At 43.0% G+C, this 17,476-nt stretch overlaps 1 protein-coding gene across 1 annotated transcript in view; it reads left to right on the top strand.

Moving 5' to 3' along the window:
• The window catches only part of LOC126148354 (uncharacterized), a 58,172-nt gene extending 41,851 nt beyond the window's left edge, over window positions 1-16,321 (top strand). Inside the window, exons 3-4 of the mRNA XM_049915753.1 lie at window positions 5,987-6,577; window positions 14,812-16,321. Coding sequence (XP_049771710.1) covers window positions 5,987-6,577; window positions 14,812-15,204 — 984 coding nt within the window. The 3' untranslated portion in view covers window positions 15,205-16,321. The remainder of the gene's footprint in view (window positions 1-5,986; window positions 6,578-14,811) is intronic.
• Window positions 16,322-17,476: the final 1,155 nt, after the last annotated feature.

Below are 17,476 nucleotides of genomic sequence, written 5' to 3'. Positions count from 1 at the left end.
TTCTCGCTGTAGGACTTTGCAAAAAAAAAAAAAAAAAAGCTCTGAACACTATGGGACTTAACTTCTGAGATCATCAGTCCCCTAGAACTTAGAATTACTTAAACCTAACTAACCTAAGGGCATCACACACATCCATGCCCGAGGCAGGATTCGAACCTGCGACCGTAGCAGTCGCGCGGTTCCAGACTGTAGCGTCTAGAACCGCTCGGCCACCCGGCCGGTGTAGGACTTCGCTCAAGAGAGCCAGTGAAGAAAGTGAATCACCACGAGAACGAAGACACGTCCGTTGTTCCTTACCTAACACAAGGGCACCACTAAATAAATATGCACACGTCTATAAAATAAGCAGCACGGACAAGTATACCGAATGTTAACATAACACAGCCAACAAGGACCTCGTTCCTTAGAACAAGCCAAAACACACAACGGCAATCCTCAATCCACACGCTGATCATCACACGTCGTCGATTTATCATAAATGCGTGGAAGTGTGTTCAAGACATAAGTAAAATCAAAATCACGACAACACTCAAAGTAAATATAGAGCTACTTAAGGCAACGACGTGACTAAGAATGCCCACGTTCATTCAACAACCGATCGATTAACGAGATCACGACGAATTAATAAAACGTAACCAGTTAAATTTATTAGCGTGTGGGAAACGTCTCTCGCAAATAACATATCGTCTAACAACACCACAGAGTAACCCCCTGACGTAGCCGAGCTGTCTGAGGCGCCTTGTCACGGTTCGCGCGGCTACCCCCGTCGGAAGTTCGAGTCCTCCCCCGGGCATGAGTGTGTGTCTTGTCCTTAGCGTACGTTAGTTTGAGTTAGATTAAGTAGTGTGTACGCTTAGGGACCGATGGCCTCAGCAGTTTGGTCCCATAAGACCTTACCACAAATTTCCTAACCCCCTGACGACCAATACTACCGAAAGTCTCAATTTAGTTGTTCAAGATTCCACGCAGTAAATACGCGAGGCTTTCTGGTCGTTCCTCTCAGATGACATGCTAAACTTATTCTCCACCAATAAATTCATTACTCATATCATTCCACTGAGATTCGGAATGAGATGCCACAAGGATCTCAAAACACATCAGTTAATACAAGACACCAGACAGACAAACTTATCTTTCATGTGTTTGGTGTATCGCAACACAAACGACACATGTATGCATATCACTGATCACACTATACACTGCAATCACTCACAAAGGAGCTAGAACAAACTCGCGAACACGCGATACACAAAATGCCACGAACACATACGCCAAACAAGCTCACTTCAAGTCCACACTGACAACAGCTTGTCGGTGCTTGCCGCAGAAAACAAACTCTGATCTGGAGCTAAGAGAACACGTCCGGGGCTAGAGTGTACGTTCGTATTTCAAAATAAATTACCAATCATTATGACAGTGGAGAGAAACAATTCGAAACCACGTACACTTCCAGGCGATTACTGCGTAGGATCTAAAACTGTGACGATTTCGTTGCACGTGGCCGAACGCTGAAACCGCAATTACGGAAATCGAATACAAGATTTAAAATTGCTTTCCGCAACTCAGATATCAATGTTCAGCTGACAATACTAATCACTGAGATTAAACTTCCTTGAGGTAAGCTTCTAAAAGTGTCGCATGTACGAGGGTTGTCCAGAAAGTAGTGCACCGCATTTTTTTCTCAGCCGAGAACAATGCTACGAATGCGAAACGTTACGTATACACTATTTGAAGTCTCCTGAATGAGCGCGCCAAGTTTTCGCCACTTCCGACAGATAGCGTAGCTGCAAGATAGTTCCAAAATGGCGTCTGTAGGTGATGTACGTTACAAGTAACGTACCGTCATTGAATTTCTCACTGGAGAGAAAGAAACTGCGAGGAATATTCACAAACGCATGTTCAAAGTCTATGGTGCATCTGCTGTCGACAGAAGTACAGTAAGTCGCTGGGCACGGAGGGTGAGGTCATCAGAAGGCAGTTCGGCGGAGCTCCACGATTTGCAGCGGGGAGACCATCCACGGCTGTCACACCTGACATGTTGCAGCAAGCTGATGTTATTCGCGAGAACAGACGCACTGCGACTCAGCAGTTGGCGCGGCATCTGTCAGTTAGCAAAGGATGTTTGGATTCTATTAGGCAGTCTCTTGGGTATTCAAAAGTGTGTGCAAGATGGGTCCTGCGGAGTCTAACGGTGGATCACAAATCGCACAGTAAGAACATTTGTCTTGATTTGCTGCAACGTTTTGAAGCCGAGGGGATGGCCTTCTTGTCGCGGATTGTGACAGGTGATGAAAGCTGGGTTCACCATTATGAGCGCGAAACAAAACGACAGGCGATTGAATGGCGCCGGTAAGGTCATGATCACTGTGTTCTGGATTTGTGAAGGTGTGATTCTCATTGATTTGATGCCAAGAGCCGGTACCATTAATCCAGAAGCATATGTCACTACATTAACAAAACTCAAGAAGCGCTCCTGGCGACTTCGGCGCCACAGCAACCCAGGAGATGTTTTGCAGCAACACAATAACGCTCGGCCGCACACAAGTCTGAGAACTGCTCAACAAATCGCAAAACAGGTTTGGACAGTGTTACCCCATACACCCCACAGCTCTGACCTAGCCCCCTCGGACTTCCACTTGTTTGGGCCATTAAAGGATGCCAGTCTTGGAAGACATTTTGAGGACGAGGAGGAGATCATTCACATAGTGAAGCACTGGCTCCTTCACCAGAAAAAGAATTGATACCGACAGGGCAAATACGCCCTTGTTTCACGCTGGAAGAAGGCCATAGAACGGGATGGATATTACGTGGAAAAATAGGCTGTGTAGATAAAACACTATTCTTTCGTGTGTGTAATTCTCATCATGTTCAATCAAGAATTGTTGAAGAAAAAATGCGGTGCTTTACTTTCTGGGCAACCCTCGTATGTCAAACGTCAAAATCCCAATTGGAATGGCACCTCACTCTAGAAACCTCGTCAAACGATCAAAACAATTTCAAGAGAATGAGTAACAACGATCAAACAACTGGACCAAAAACTTGAAGCACTTCAGTTACATAGAAGAATGCTAAACAGTATATAACTCTGATATTCTCTCGCAACGCTTAAGGAAACAGATCGACAACCAGAATTTTCCAAAACTCTGTAATAATTAATATCACGACAATTTGAGCAAGTCAGGACCTGCAACTGCGGGTAACTGTCAATTCTTGTTACCAGTAATTCTGGCGATAGTAAAAACCTGAAACAGTATATACTGCCCATGAAACACGACGGAAAGCCTGTTACAACAACCTTTGAATGCATGACTTCACGCCTCAGTGATACAACAACGAAAAGCTATGACCACAAATGCGAGAGGCGGCCCATAATGATAGCTACTCTACTGGCCATTAAAATTCCTGAACCACGAAGATGACGTGCTACAGACGCTAAATTTAACCGACAGGAAGAAGATTCTGTGATATCCAAATGATTAGCTTTTCAGAGCATTCACACAAGGTTACCGCCGGTGGCGACACCTACAACGTGCTGACATGAGGAACGTTTCCAACCGATTTCTCATACACAAGCAGCAGTTGACAGGCGTTGCCTGGTGAAACGTTGTTGTGATGACCTCGTGTAAGGAGACGAAATGCGTACTATCACGTTTCCGACTCCGATAAAGGTCGGATTGTAGATTATCGCGATTGCGGTTTATCGTATCGCGACATTGCTGCTTGCGTTGGTCGAGATCCAATGACTGTTAGCAGAATATGGAATCGGTGGGTTCAGGAGAGTAATACGGAACGCTGTGCTGGATCCCAACGGCCTCGTATCACTAGCAGTCGAGATGACAGGCATCTTATCCGCATGGCTGTAACGGACCGTGCAGCCACGTCTCGATCCCTGACTCAACAGATGGGGACGTTTGCTAGACAACAACCATCTGCACGAACAGTTCGACGATGTTTGCAACAGCATGGACTCTCAACTCGGGGACCATGGCTGCGGTTACCCTTGACGTTGCATTACAGACAGGAGCGCCTGTGATGGTGTACTCAACGACGAACCTGGGTGCACGAATGGCAAAACGTCATTTTTTCGGATGAATCCAGGTTCTGTTTACAGCATCATGATGGTCGCATCCGTGTTTGGCGACATCGCGGTGAACGCACATTGGAAGCGTGTATTCGTTATCGCCATACTGACGTATCACTCGGCGTGATGGTATGGGGTGCCATTGGTTACAGGTCTCGGTCACCTCTTGTTCGCATTGACAGCACTTTGAACAGTGGACGTTACATTTAAGATGTGTTACGACCCGTGGCTCTACCCTTCATTCGATCCCTGCGACACCCTACATTTCAGCAGGATAATGCACGACCACATGTTGCAGGTACTGTACGGGCCTTTCTGGATACAGAAAATGTTCGACTGCTACCCTGGCCAGCACATTCTCCAGATCTCTCACCAATTGAAAACGTCTGGTCAATGGTGGCCGAGCAAATGGCTCGTCACAATACGCCAGTCACTACTCTCGATGAACTGTGGTATCGTGTTGAAGCTGCATCGGCAGTTGAACCTGTAGACGCAATCCAAGCTCTGTTTGACTCAATGCTCAGGCGTATCAAGGCCGTTATTACGACCAGAGGTGGTTGTTCCAGGTACTGATTTCTCAGGATCTATGCACCCAAATTGCGTGAAAATGTCAGTTCTAGTATAATATATTTGTCCAATGAATACCTGTTTATCATCTGCATTTCTTCTTGGTGTAGCAATTTTAATTGCCAGTAGTGTAGGTGGGGCGGGAAACACACATGGCAGCTATTTTAGCACCAGTAGAGCAATGCGCCTGCGATAGTAAAAATCTGAAACAGTGAATACCTTTCTTTTCGCACTTAGTGCAAAGAAGAGTAAAAGATCCTGGGTAGTTGGTCAATTCCAATGTATACACAGACGAAAGCAGCTGCTGAAACAGAAATTTTATTTTACTTTTGTGACAGAGTGTCTTATTATTCATAAACAGTGGTTTCCTTTGTTATGTCAGTTTCCTATCCTGGTTTCCTTTGTTATGTCAGTGGAGCTAATGAGAAATCAACTGTGGCAATTAGTTTTAGTGCTTTGATTAATGTTCAATATGTTACTCACGTAAAAGTTCAAAACTGAAGATATGTAGGTTCTGTTAGTGCTTAAACCGGTGAAATAAAATGTTATTATAATACCTTCATATCTTACAAGGGAGTGAAATGAAGTACAAGAGCGATGTGACTTCTAGCCAGGATAGCCAAGGATATGAATAACTGAAGGGAGTTGCCTGAGCAAAAGAGTTAATTCAAATTCAACTCAGAATATTCGTTTCATGGAATACATTTTGGTGCACCCAGGACAACCTGTGAGGCCATTAGCCAGTCAACATGGTGATGAAAAGATGTTACTTTTAGTATTGGAACAAAGTACGACAAAAAAAGAGAACAGGAGAGATTGCACATCATTGACAGCTGTAAGTCGGCGCCAGAAATACTCTTGGCTATAGGCGACAGCCATCAGCCAACATGTGAGTTTCCTCTCGCGCTCTCTTCTGGCTAGTCGCAGCGTTGCATACTGGCTTGTTTGTCAGCAGGTTACACATGAACAAATCACCTTTGTTGAAGGGATAATTCTAACTGACACGTACGCCACAATTAATTTTACTTGAATATTGCAGAACACTCAAGTGAAAAACTGGAACTAAAATAAAGAAGTGAAAGAACACTTATACTACACGACCTGTAAAATAATAGATTTAAAAAATGAATATGTCGTGCTGAGCAGGAGCCCCACAGTCAGCCAGTGTTATCGGCCCCTGTGAAGCCTTATCATAGCCTAGGAGGTAGCTATAATGTAATTACTACAGTACTTTGCAGACTCTCCTCAAATTCAATATGCTATGTCTATGACACCTCGCACTGTCCAGACTAAGTGTACAAAAACATGAGGTAAGGCCCACTCTATCTTGTTCCACAGTGGGACATATTCAAGTTGGAGGCGCTGGTGCTGGCCGAGGTGATGCCCACGGCCCACGAGGCTCTGCGGCGGGTGGAGGGCGCGTCTTTCCGGCCACTGGCGGCCACGTGCCTGCACCACGGAGCCAAACCCAGGGGCTTCCTCGTGCTGGATGACCTGGTGGCGGCCGGCTATCGATTGGCGGACGATGGTCGACTTCTCGACTACCAGCACTGCGAGGTGGTGATGCGAGCTTACGCGCGCCTCCACGCCGGCACGGCCCACGTGCTCAGCAAGCGCCCCGATTACGGCGCTCAACTCGATATAGATTTCTTTTCTGGCGACGACATGCAGATTGTGTTGCGGCCAATGATGCAATGTAATTTTTATGCTGTCGCCGATTTCGTGAAAAGGGTTCCCGGCTATGAGCACTACGCGGAAAAGTTTGCGGGACTCGCAGATAAATTGTTGCCTTTAATGGCCGAGGCGTTGAAGAAAAAAGTTCAAGATACTAAGCTTAAGGTGCTCGTTCATGGTGACTGCTGGAAGAACAACATGATGTTCAAGTACTCAGCAGGGGAGGCTGCTGATGTACGGTTAGTAGATTTTCAGGTATGTGTATTGACTACTCAGTAACATGTTTACTCTATGTGTCTTCTTGTCTACTTTATATGTCCTTCACCTATGCAGATGTTGTCAGCGGAATTTTGAAGTATCCTTGCAATAGCGGCTGGTAAAACTTACGGGGTGTAAAGTCGCGGTCCAAGAAACTCTTATGTTCCTGACGTTTCGTCCACGTCTGCGCTGGACATCCTCAGAGACGTTTCTCCACTGAGTCTTGCCGAATGATCGGTCGGACGTCCGAGAGCGACATAAATACTGTAGGAAACGGGGCGTGGTCAAAGTAACACGTGATGAGCAGAGATAATCCTTGTCAGAGATAAGACTTAAGTATCGATTGTCGTCTTGTCAAAACATAAGAACTGTCTAGCGATTCTGCACAGCTACTGTCAATATGTCGCTAAGTTTCACTGCCTCCTCTTTCCTATTAAAATTATCCTGATCCTTATAAATTACAATGGCTTCTCTAAATAGTCGTGAATAATAATTTGACGTAGTAGACAAAATTTCTGTTTCAGAAAACATCACTTCGTGGTTTTCTGACTGAAGAGCATGCTCTGCTACAACAGATTTTTTTTCTATTTTTCCTAGTCAGCAAAGACTTTTGTGTTCTTTTAGATGTGTATTTACGCCCCTCTTGGTAGTTCCAATATAAACTTTACCACACATACACGGAATTTTGTATATACCGCATGTCGACAGAAGAGGGCATTTATCCTTCACAGATCGAAGTGCTTGACTTGGTCTATAGACCGGTCTGATGACATTTTTGTGTAAAATCTTACCAATTTGATCCGTTACTTTTTTAATAAAAGAGACAGGAACTGTATTTTTCCGTCATTGTGGTTCATCCTTGACATTCGGTCTTCTGTTGCTTGGTCGCAAAATTCTCTTTACCTCTTTCCATGAGTAGTCATTTTTCTCGAAAGCCTGCTTTAGATGTTTTATTTCAGCGTCCAGGTGTTTCGATGTGCATATCCGTTCGTCTCTATCGACAAGACTTTTAATGACACCTCTCTTTTGTTGTGGATGGTGATTGGAGTTTTTATATAAATATCTATCCGTATGTGTTACTTTCCGAAAAACTTTATGTTCCAAACTTCTATCGGACTATCTCACCACTAAAACACCCAAGGAAGATATTCTGTTATCATTTTCTATTTCTAGGGAGAACTAGATTTTTGGATTAATTTTATTTAGATGATCAAAGAATTCGGCCAAAGCCTTTCTACCATGGGACCAAACCACAAATGTGTCATCTACAAACCGGTACCAGCGAGATGCTTTATTATTTGCTTTGTCCAGAGCCGATTGTTCGATTTCTCCATATAGAAATTAGCGATCGCAGGACCTAATGGGTTACCCATTGCTACACCATCAGGCTGCTCATGAAATTCATTGTCCCTCTGGAACTGACTCGAAGTAAGGCAATATCTAAAAAGAGCAATCAAATCAACTTCGTTACCTGGAATCATAGTGAAGGACATTATGTCAAAACTTACAAGAATATCTTCAGGAGCCAGAATTAGCCCTTCAAGTTTCTCAATAAAATGATGCAAGTCTTTTATATATGAGTCAGTTTTCCCAGTATATGGCTGCCAGATATCTTGCTACTTCATACCTGGGAGAATTGTTGGCATTATCCATCAGTCTCAAAGAACGGCTAAAAGAACACAAAAGCCTTTGCCGACTAGGAAAAATAGAGAAATCAGCTGTAGCGGAGCACGCTCTTCAGTCAGGAAATCACGAAGTTCTCTGAAACAGAAATTTTATCTACAGCGTCAAATTATTATCCACGACTATTTAGAGATGCCACTGAAATTTATAAGCATCAGGATAATTTTAATAGGATAGAGGAGGCAGTGAAACTTTGCGACATATGGACAGTAGCTCTGCAGAATCGGTAGACAGTTCTTATTTTTTGACAAGACGGACAAGGATTATATCTGCTCATCACGTGTTACTTTGACCAAGCCCCGTTTCCTAAAGTATTATGTCACTCTCGGACGTTCGACCGGTCAGTCGGCAAGACACAGCGGAGATGCGTCTCTGAGGATGTCCAGCGCAGACGTGGACGATATGACAGGAACAGAAGACTTTCTTGGACGACGACTTTACATCCCGAAAGGTTTACCAGCAGCTATATCATCCGGTCGTGAAAGCCTTCATTTCCTTGCAGTGTTAGAAAATGTTTTTTGTTGTTCAGTATGATAGATTTTATTTCTGTTCTTATTCGATTGGTATTGTTGTCAGTGTTGTGATGCAAATGTTAAGTGGCTGATCCTATACTTCTACGTTCCTTTATGTCCTTTAAGGGACAACATGTCATTTGAAACATCTGATAGAAAAAGTGTTGCAAAAGTGTTATAAGTATAAAAATTTTAAAAATATATATATAAATTAAAATTTAGGAAGATATTTATCTGCCATGGTCCACTTACAAGAAGTCACTAAATGTGTGCTGCATCTCCTCCCTTATTTCTGAGCAGTTACAAAGAATACAGTATTGACACAACTTACACAACGTCCAGTCCAAGACGATAATAGTTTGCAGGATTGTGCTGAACAGGGTGTGATGGGGAGGATATGTCCACGCTCGAGAGCATCAAGAAAACATTATTCACAATGAAACATTTATTAATTATAAATACAGGTTTGTCTTCCCCAGGTGGTGGCAGTTCAGTCGGGCTAGCGCTGTGATTCATGGAAAAAGATTGGTCCATTAATTCGTCTTGCTCTAATTGCACACCACACTCTTGTTTTCACATCTTGCAGAGGTTGTTGATGTAATTCATGAGGATTTTCGGAGCTCCAACGTCTATTGTTCTGGGAATTTACGTATCACGACAAATGCAGCCGTGCTTCATCAGAAAAAAAGCATCTCAGATCAATTTCCCCAACGTGCACAGACTGTAACGGGCAGTTGAAATAACGACGTCGAGCAACACTATCCGAGTTCCTCAGTTGACGCACTACCGTTATTTTATATCGTTTCAATTTCATTTTGTGCACAGCTCTGTGAGCAGATGCTATTGACTCATCAATCTGAAGTGCCAAACGGTGCCGATATTTTCTCGGATTTATTTCCAAGGCCTTCCCTATCTCGTCTAATTTATTTTCAGTTAAAACACTAGGTTGTCTAGGCCTTCGTTTGTGTAACACATATCCAGACTCTTGAAATTTCTTCACTAATATGCGCATCGTTGAATCATTGGGGACATGCACACCGGGGAATTCAAGCCGACATTCGACATAAGATTCTATTTTTGCATAGTTCAGCACAAGAGACACTTGTTGAGCCTTCGTGTGTACCATACCGAATGGAAACTCGACAGGAAACTCAAAACAAAACACCCGAACACTCAGTCGCACAGTATAGAAGAACGTGCATGGTATTTCTGTCTGATCACCGGCCCAGCGACATACGGGCAGGGAAAGTTCTGGACTGGGCGCAATTACAATAATGACGTATAACAACAATATTAGAAGCTATTAAACTTGACAAAAAACTCAAAAGAAAGCAACAGTTCACTGAGTCGCACAACTTAGGGGGCACGCGAAAGTGCTGGTGTAGGAGAACTATTTTTTATCTGACACATTCATACAGTTTCAGTTAACGTTATTACCATCATTTTTCAAAATTAAATTCTCTACAACTTCTGTTGAAAACTTTGTGCAGTTGTCTGGAATTTAAAAATAAATTGGGCCAAGTACTTCATAAATTAAAAATTTTACCAAATTAAGTCTTTGCCTCTCTGGATATTCTGGAAAACTATTTCAGATACACAACTGGGACATGTTTTATTAGATTCACCACATCAAGAACAACAAAATAAATGGTAATTGTGCTTTACTGTAACCTCGTACAGTTTTGCATTGACTCCATATTAGCGAAGTTGCCAAATTTCAGGTAAAATATTTAATTGGCCATAACTCCATAACAAAATATTTGCGGACCTATGTTTATATGAACTTTTTTCTTTAGTTTTACTTGTAGAATAACATAATAGAAATAAGGGAGGAGATGCAGCACACATACTGTACATAATTGGTGCGTTTTCTTCGATTCTGTTTTTGTATAGTTCAACACGAGAAACACTCGTTGATCTTTCGTGTATACCATATTGAAAGGAAACTAGACAGGAAGCTCAATACAAAACACCCGAACACTCAGTCGTACAGTGTTGAACACCCGTGCATAGTGTTTCTGTGTGAGGACCAGGCCCAGCGACATAAGGGCAGTGAAAGCCCTGGGCGCAGTTACGATAATGACGACTAGCAACAATATCTGAAGCGACTAAACCTGACAAAAAAACTCAAAAGGAAAAAGCGGTACTCTCAGTCGCGCAGTTTAGGGAGCACACGCCAAGTATTGGTGTCGGAGAACTACGCGTAGCGACAACCGGCAGAGGCAGCAGGAAAAGCCGGCAAGCGCGCCACGCGACCCGCGCAACCTTTCCGGGCGTCTTTCGTGGGACACTCTGCACTATATAAGCCATTTATATATATTGCAGGCTACTGAAGATACATCATAAATACAAGAAGCGAAATGCCTATGGCAAAAAAACAGACTGCTTTACATTAGTTGCAAAGACGCAACCTAAAAATGGTTCTGAGCACTACGGGACTTAACATCTAAGGTCATCAGTTTCCTAGAACTTAGAACTACTTAAACCTAACTAACCTAGGGACATCACACACATCCATGCCCGAGGCAGGGTTCGAACCTGCGACCGTAGCGGTCGCGCGGTTCCAGACTGAAGCGCCTAGAACCGCTCGGCCACAACGGCCGGCTGACGCAACCTACCTCCATGAATTTTGAAAGATCTAAGGAACGATGGAAAACGGAAATCACGGCGTTTTCTTTGTTGTTTATACGCATTGTTTTTCCCACCTTTTCGATTCACTCTGACTTGGTATCAAACGCTTTCACACAGAGAAAAGACATTTAGGAAAATCACTCAGTGAAAAATGCAATGTTATTGTCGCCGTTATTTTATTACTGTGTGTGTGTGTGTGTGTGAGAGAGAGAGAGAGACAGAGAGAGAGAGAGAGAGAGAGAGAGAGAGAGAGAGAGAGAGAGAGAGAGAGAGAGGGGGGGCGGGGGTTGAGAAGCAAGATTTGTGGATGGCAAAGGCTGTTCAATACCTGTTTTCTTTGTATAATTCATTTAGAATTGCAGAGTTTTTTTATTACGTAGCGCTATGTATTCCTTTTAACTTCCTTTCCTTGTTTAGCAGTTCTGAGTGTGGGAATTCTCCTCTCTTGTAAGTTTTTGTTGGAGGAAGTTGAAGTTTTAAAAGCTCAAATTAAATTCCCAAACATGGAGTATAATAGTCAAATGGAGCTTCCAGGACCAGCAAGGTATGAAATGAGTGATTTGCAATGAACTTTCTGTGAAATATGTAAATATACCCGACATCAGTTTGCACCCCCCGAGGAGATACCAGCAAATATTGTGTAACGAGGCCTTTGGGTTTGATGACGGTCATGGTTTGGCAGTAAGAGGGTCCACAAGGTTCTTCATGTATGCCATATCCAGCTGAGGCCACTCATTGGTGATTTAATCCCACATACCTGCCAAGCTGTGGGAACGTTGATCGCTATATTTCACTCGCTGATCCAGATATTCTCGTTAATATGAATGGGATTAACACTGCGTGTCCCATTCGAGGTGTGATAGGATGCTGGAGAGTCTATTGGGCCAAGAACGTATGTTTGTAGCCCAGTGAACGTAGTTGATCTAATCTGGGAGGACGGGAGCTTACACAGCAAACTCATCATGAATCTGTCGAAGACAGAGGAACACTTTGTCACTAAGAGTGTTAGAATAAATATCCTGGCTAAAATTCAGAGAACCTGAGTGGACGAGCCAAGTCATTGTACTTAAACCACCCTCGAGAGTCACAGAGCCACCTCCAGCCTGAATAGCACCTTCCACACACTCGAGCTTAAACCCTTTACTGGGTCGTTAGTTCAATAACGCCTCGCATCATTTGAAAAGAGACAAAATCGAGGTTCGTCGGCCCATATACACATTTTCAGTCCTATACTGTCCAGTTTCTGTGTTATTTGGCCAACTGAACTCGTGCAGCTTTATGTGGTGATGTGAGCAATGGGCTTTTGCGATGTTCCTGACTTCAGATGTCCACTGAATGGAGTTACCTTCGCAAGGTTCGTTCAGAAACTGGCAGGGATCGACCTGCAGTCATTCGCATCAGCAATTCCTGTCGGGTACGAAACTGACAATAAACAACAAGGCGCTACAATCGCCTCTTGTTCCTGACGGTCAGGATATTTTTACGAGCACTGTTCATGCACCATTGGACATCACCATATATGACATACGATTCCTTATAGCCACATCGGACATACAATAAATACAGCAAAAATTGGGACATTTGAGTCATAGTGTGATCACGGGCACATCCAAAAATGTAAGCCTCTTTCTATCATTCTGTAACGTCTCCACATCCTTTCATCTTACTACACTGATACCATCCAACAGATTAAACATGCACAGCACTTCACTGCCATGACTGGCGTTAGACGTGGAGGTTGTAAGCTACCGCTCTCTTATCGACCTTAATGACAGCGAAAAATTAAACCGCATGTACGTAATGGAAATTTGGGAAAATCAGTCGTCACCGAAGTTAATCTGTCGGTAAAGAGGGAGGAAGGATTACATCTAAATGAAAGGAAAATGCAAATGAAATTGGTGGAAATTAATTTTGAAAAAGGGTAAAGTTAATAAAGAACGTATATGTGCCGTCGTTACGTTAACAATTAACTGGCGTTAATTAGATATTTGAGATTTGGGGAAAATTATGGTCGCCAGTCCTATGGACAACTTCTATGATAACTAAACAAGATAGGCTAATGCACATATAATTAGCACTAAAAGCGTGGCAACTGAAGGTTGACACGTGTTGTGTGAAAACTGAAAGTTTGTCAGAGGTAATAAATTACGCTACACTCTGACTTAATTTAGCAAAAGAATTAATAAAACCAGAAAACTGAAAGTTAATTTAGTGACTGAAATTAAATAGATTTAACTTTGAACTTGAATTAAATGATTTTGAACAATTAACAATAGTAAAATTTAGTACGTACCAAGCTGAGCTGCAGTCACAGGTAAGCTAAAATATGATAATAAAACTCGCACTCTTAATTTGTGCTTGTGTAATCTAAATATAGTTCTGTTTGTTTATTGTAGCCAGCTATGAATACTTTAACTGAACTTTGAAATTAAAGTAGTGAAATGGAATGATATTACTTTAATGCTGGCGTTTGAATTTCAACGACACTCGGGTTCATTTCGGAAAAGAAAAGGACCCTGCTTGGTAATGCAATTAGGACAATGAGCAACAAAGGTTCATGTTAAGTTGCTGTATTTTAGTGATGCAAATTGAACAGTTTGAAAAGCTGAGGTCTGCCATACAGTTCTAAAACTTTACGTACTTTCAGTCTTCCTTGTTGGTTGATTGAAAGTTTGAAGTCATCGATCGAGGAGGTGGCGACAATCAGTTATTGCCGGCCGTCGCTGTTGCAGAAGCTGGATGTTGGCGCGCCTTCTTCTCGACACGGTCACCAGGCGAAACGGGTTCTTGATGTGTGCCAGCTAATGCTTCCCGTCCGCGACACCATGTCAGGAACTATCATCGCAAGTCGAGCGCAATTACATGCTGCCAAACCCCGAAAGCGCGGCAACTCGCGGGAGCTTCACCCCAACCAGACTCCCCTCTTCCCGCGCTCCACGCGGCAGAGTTAACGCTCCCAAAGATCCTAAACACTTTGGTTCTCCACACGACCTATCGATGTAATCGTTCGATAGCATAGTTTTCCCTAGGCAAGACCCAGCGTAAAAATGCAAATAATATTTACAAAACAAACCAATTATACATCGACATAAATGCATAAATATATACATAAAATTGTGAAACAATTACAATACATAAAGACACAGCAATATCATATCTTCATGTAACAAAATAAGGAAACAATTTATAGTACAATAGATGGAAATAGGATATGCACTTTCGGCGTTAAAAGGTACCGGTTCTGCTCTATCTACAACTACCGAAAACGATCTGTGTACTCTTTCTGGTGAGCTTGGTGTCTTATTTTAGTCAGCTACACAGCTGAGTAGCAGGTAGGGCCTTTTAAGCCATCACTCCACTATTCAGTGGGATTCACTTTGTTGTGTTGCTCTTCGACATCCACAGCTGGTGCACGCGTCCAGCCCTGCGCGCGACCTGGTGTACTTCCTGTCCGCAAACGCTGGTGTGGACGTGCACGAGCGCCTGCCTTCGCTCCTGGAGACCTACCACTCACAGCTGCAGACGCTGCTGCGTGCACTGGGGATGGCAGCTGCGGCGGACGCCTACCCGCTGGACGAACTGCTCAAGGACATGGAGGACCTGAACCCCTTCGCCCTGTACACTTCCACATTCTGCGGTGTCGTGGTCTCCTCTGAGCACATCGGGGAGAAATACCAGCGAGCATTGCGGGAATTCAATTTCCAGCGGGACACATTGTACGGTATCTATGACAACGAACACTGCCGGGCCTACCTGCAGTACATCATCCGCCACTTCGAGAGTAAGGGGCTTCTGTGAGTAATGGCGACTATATGGTGCGATACCACAGTACGATTGATATAGCACAATAGCTTTTATACTTAATGCACCAAAATTTGGCACGGTACTATAGCGAGTGCACTCATTCGGAATGAAGTAGTTCTTAATATAACCTTCAACTGCGAGCGTAATAAGCTCAGTTCAGCTTGTCACAGAATAAAGGTTTTTTCCCCCACATGGCAGCAATCCGTCCCACTGGCTGTCGTTAAGTGGATTAATATATCGTTTTATTCTGTATTCGCCACTATTCAGCAGTTTTGGATATGTACTCATTTTCAAGTAGTAGTACAGTACAATCTATGTATATATTCTCGTACACTCTTACGCTTCTAAATTGTATACTGTGTTACAGCTGATCAATTTGGTGTCACCTCTATGACTGTAAATTCTGACAAACCCTCTACGTTTTTACCGTTGTATGACTTAACGAATACTTTGACTTTGAAACAAGTACATCCACTTTGTGGTTCATACAATACAACCATTTGAAATAGGCTACAAAGACGAAACTGCGCAGTAGAAGTGAATTAAAAAGAAAAGGATATTTTAATTCAGCTTATAATCGCCAGTGCAACAGGTTTTCATCATTCAGAAAATCTGTGTTGGCTGTGGACGTCATTACAACTAAGATATTTGAAGGAAGTATCTTTGGTATGGCGTGTCGAGAGTAGGTGTTTCCACAGTATTTAATCACGTGTTAAATTTATCAACCCTCGCTGTCGAGTTCTGTACTGATGTGTTCATTACGTTTTCACATAACATAAATTTCAAGAAACAGTGCGCAAATGGGTTCTTGAGCTGCGTACACTGTGTGACGTACGACAAATTATGGAACAATTCGGCAGATATTACACTTGATTGGCATAAAAAAATGTAGGACACATCTTATTTTCCGGGAATTTCGGTTAGGTTGAAGCTAATTATTAGTGGTGCTGCTGTGGAATGACGAGTTGTACCTCATTTTCAGTATCAATAGCCCAGTGTCACTCGAGATTATGTTGCAGCCTTTCATTTCTGCTGAGAATATACATCATCAGCCAGGTAAATAGTACAGCATTACATAGGATATTGGACAAATTGGCTGTTCTAACGAATAATAAAGAGGTGGATTACTGAAGGAATATCTTTTATTCACATATTTACGTATCCCCAAACATTTGGTTCCTTGGTATTGGTTTCCCATAAATAGAGCTTCCTGGCATTGGAACTGCAGATCCAGCGCTTATCAGCTGAGCGAATTTAAAAGAGTACACTGAAATGTCATTAAGCACAGGGAATCGTTCCTGGATGGATACAGCTGCAGTGAAAAAAGTTTCTTACGTAAGTAATGAAGTTGAACCACTTCACATTTCGTACGTGCAATTGAATGTAAGTAAGTATCCTTCAGCACACGTAAAAAATGTGAGTTGCTGAGTGCGAGGTCATTGTTGTTGAATGCAGTTGTTATCAATTGTTAATTCCTAAGGAACAAATAAATTGATTACTGAGCGCACAAATACACGGAGCAGTTCATACAAAGTTGAGCATACAGCTGGCCTAAATGTATCTAAACCAATGCCGACAAGAACTTTCAGAGTCATTGTAAATGATACACCGACGAAAACGCTGGCATCGCTCTCCATATTGGCGTTATCGTCGTACATAGTAGCAAAAAAAAAAAAAAAATGGCTCTGAGCACTATGGGACTTAACATCTCAGGTCATCAGTACCCTAGAACTTAGAACTACTTAAACCTAACTAACCTAAGGACATCACACACATCCATGCCCGAGGCAGGATTCGAACCTGCGACCGTAGCGCCTAGAACCGCTCGGCCACCACGGCCGGCCCATACATAGTAACAGTGTTGGATTCTCACAACGTGTCTGGTGAAGACTTCATTGACGGACAGTTTGCTCATCTCAAAGATCATAAAGTGAACAGAAAGGATTGTAAGCGACACACACACACAAAAGATATAATTCAAAAAATGGTTCAAATGGCTCTGAGCACTATGGGACTCAACATCTTAGGTCATAAGTCCCCTAGAACTTAGAACTACTTAAACCTAACTAACCTAAGGACATCACACACACCCATGCCCGAGGCAGGATTCGAACCTGCGACCGTAGCAGTCTCGCGGTTCCGGACTGCAGCGCCAGAACCGCTAGACCACAGCGGCCGGCACAAAAGATATAATTCTACCCTAGAATAAAATAATCGTAAACTGTAAGGTTGAACTCTTCATTGTTGCTTTTCCTCACACCACATA

This window comes from Schistocerca cancellata, chromosome 2 (assembly GCF_023864275.1).
Source record: "Schistocerca cancellata isolate TAMUIC-IGC-003103 chromosome 2, iqSchCanc2.1, whole genome shotgun sequence".
Taxonomy (NCBI): Eukaryota; Metazoa; Arthropoda; class Insecta; order Orthoptera; family Acrididae; genus Schistocerca; species Schistocerca cancellata.
Note: the sequence above shows the minus strand (reverse complement) of the source record. Positions and strands in the feature narration are given on the sequence as shown.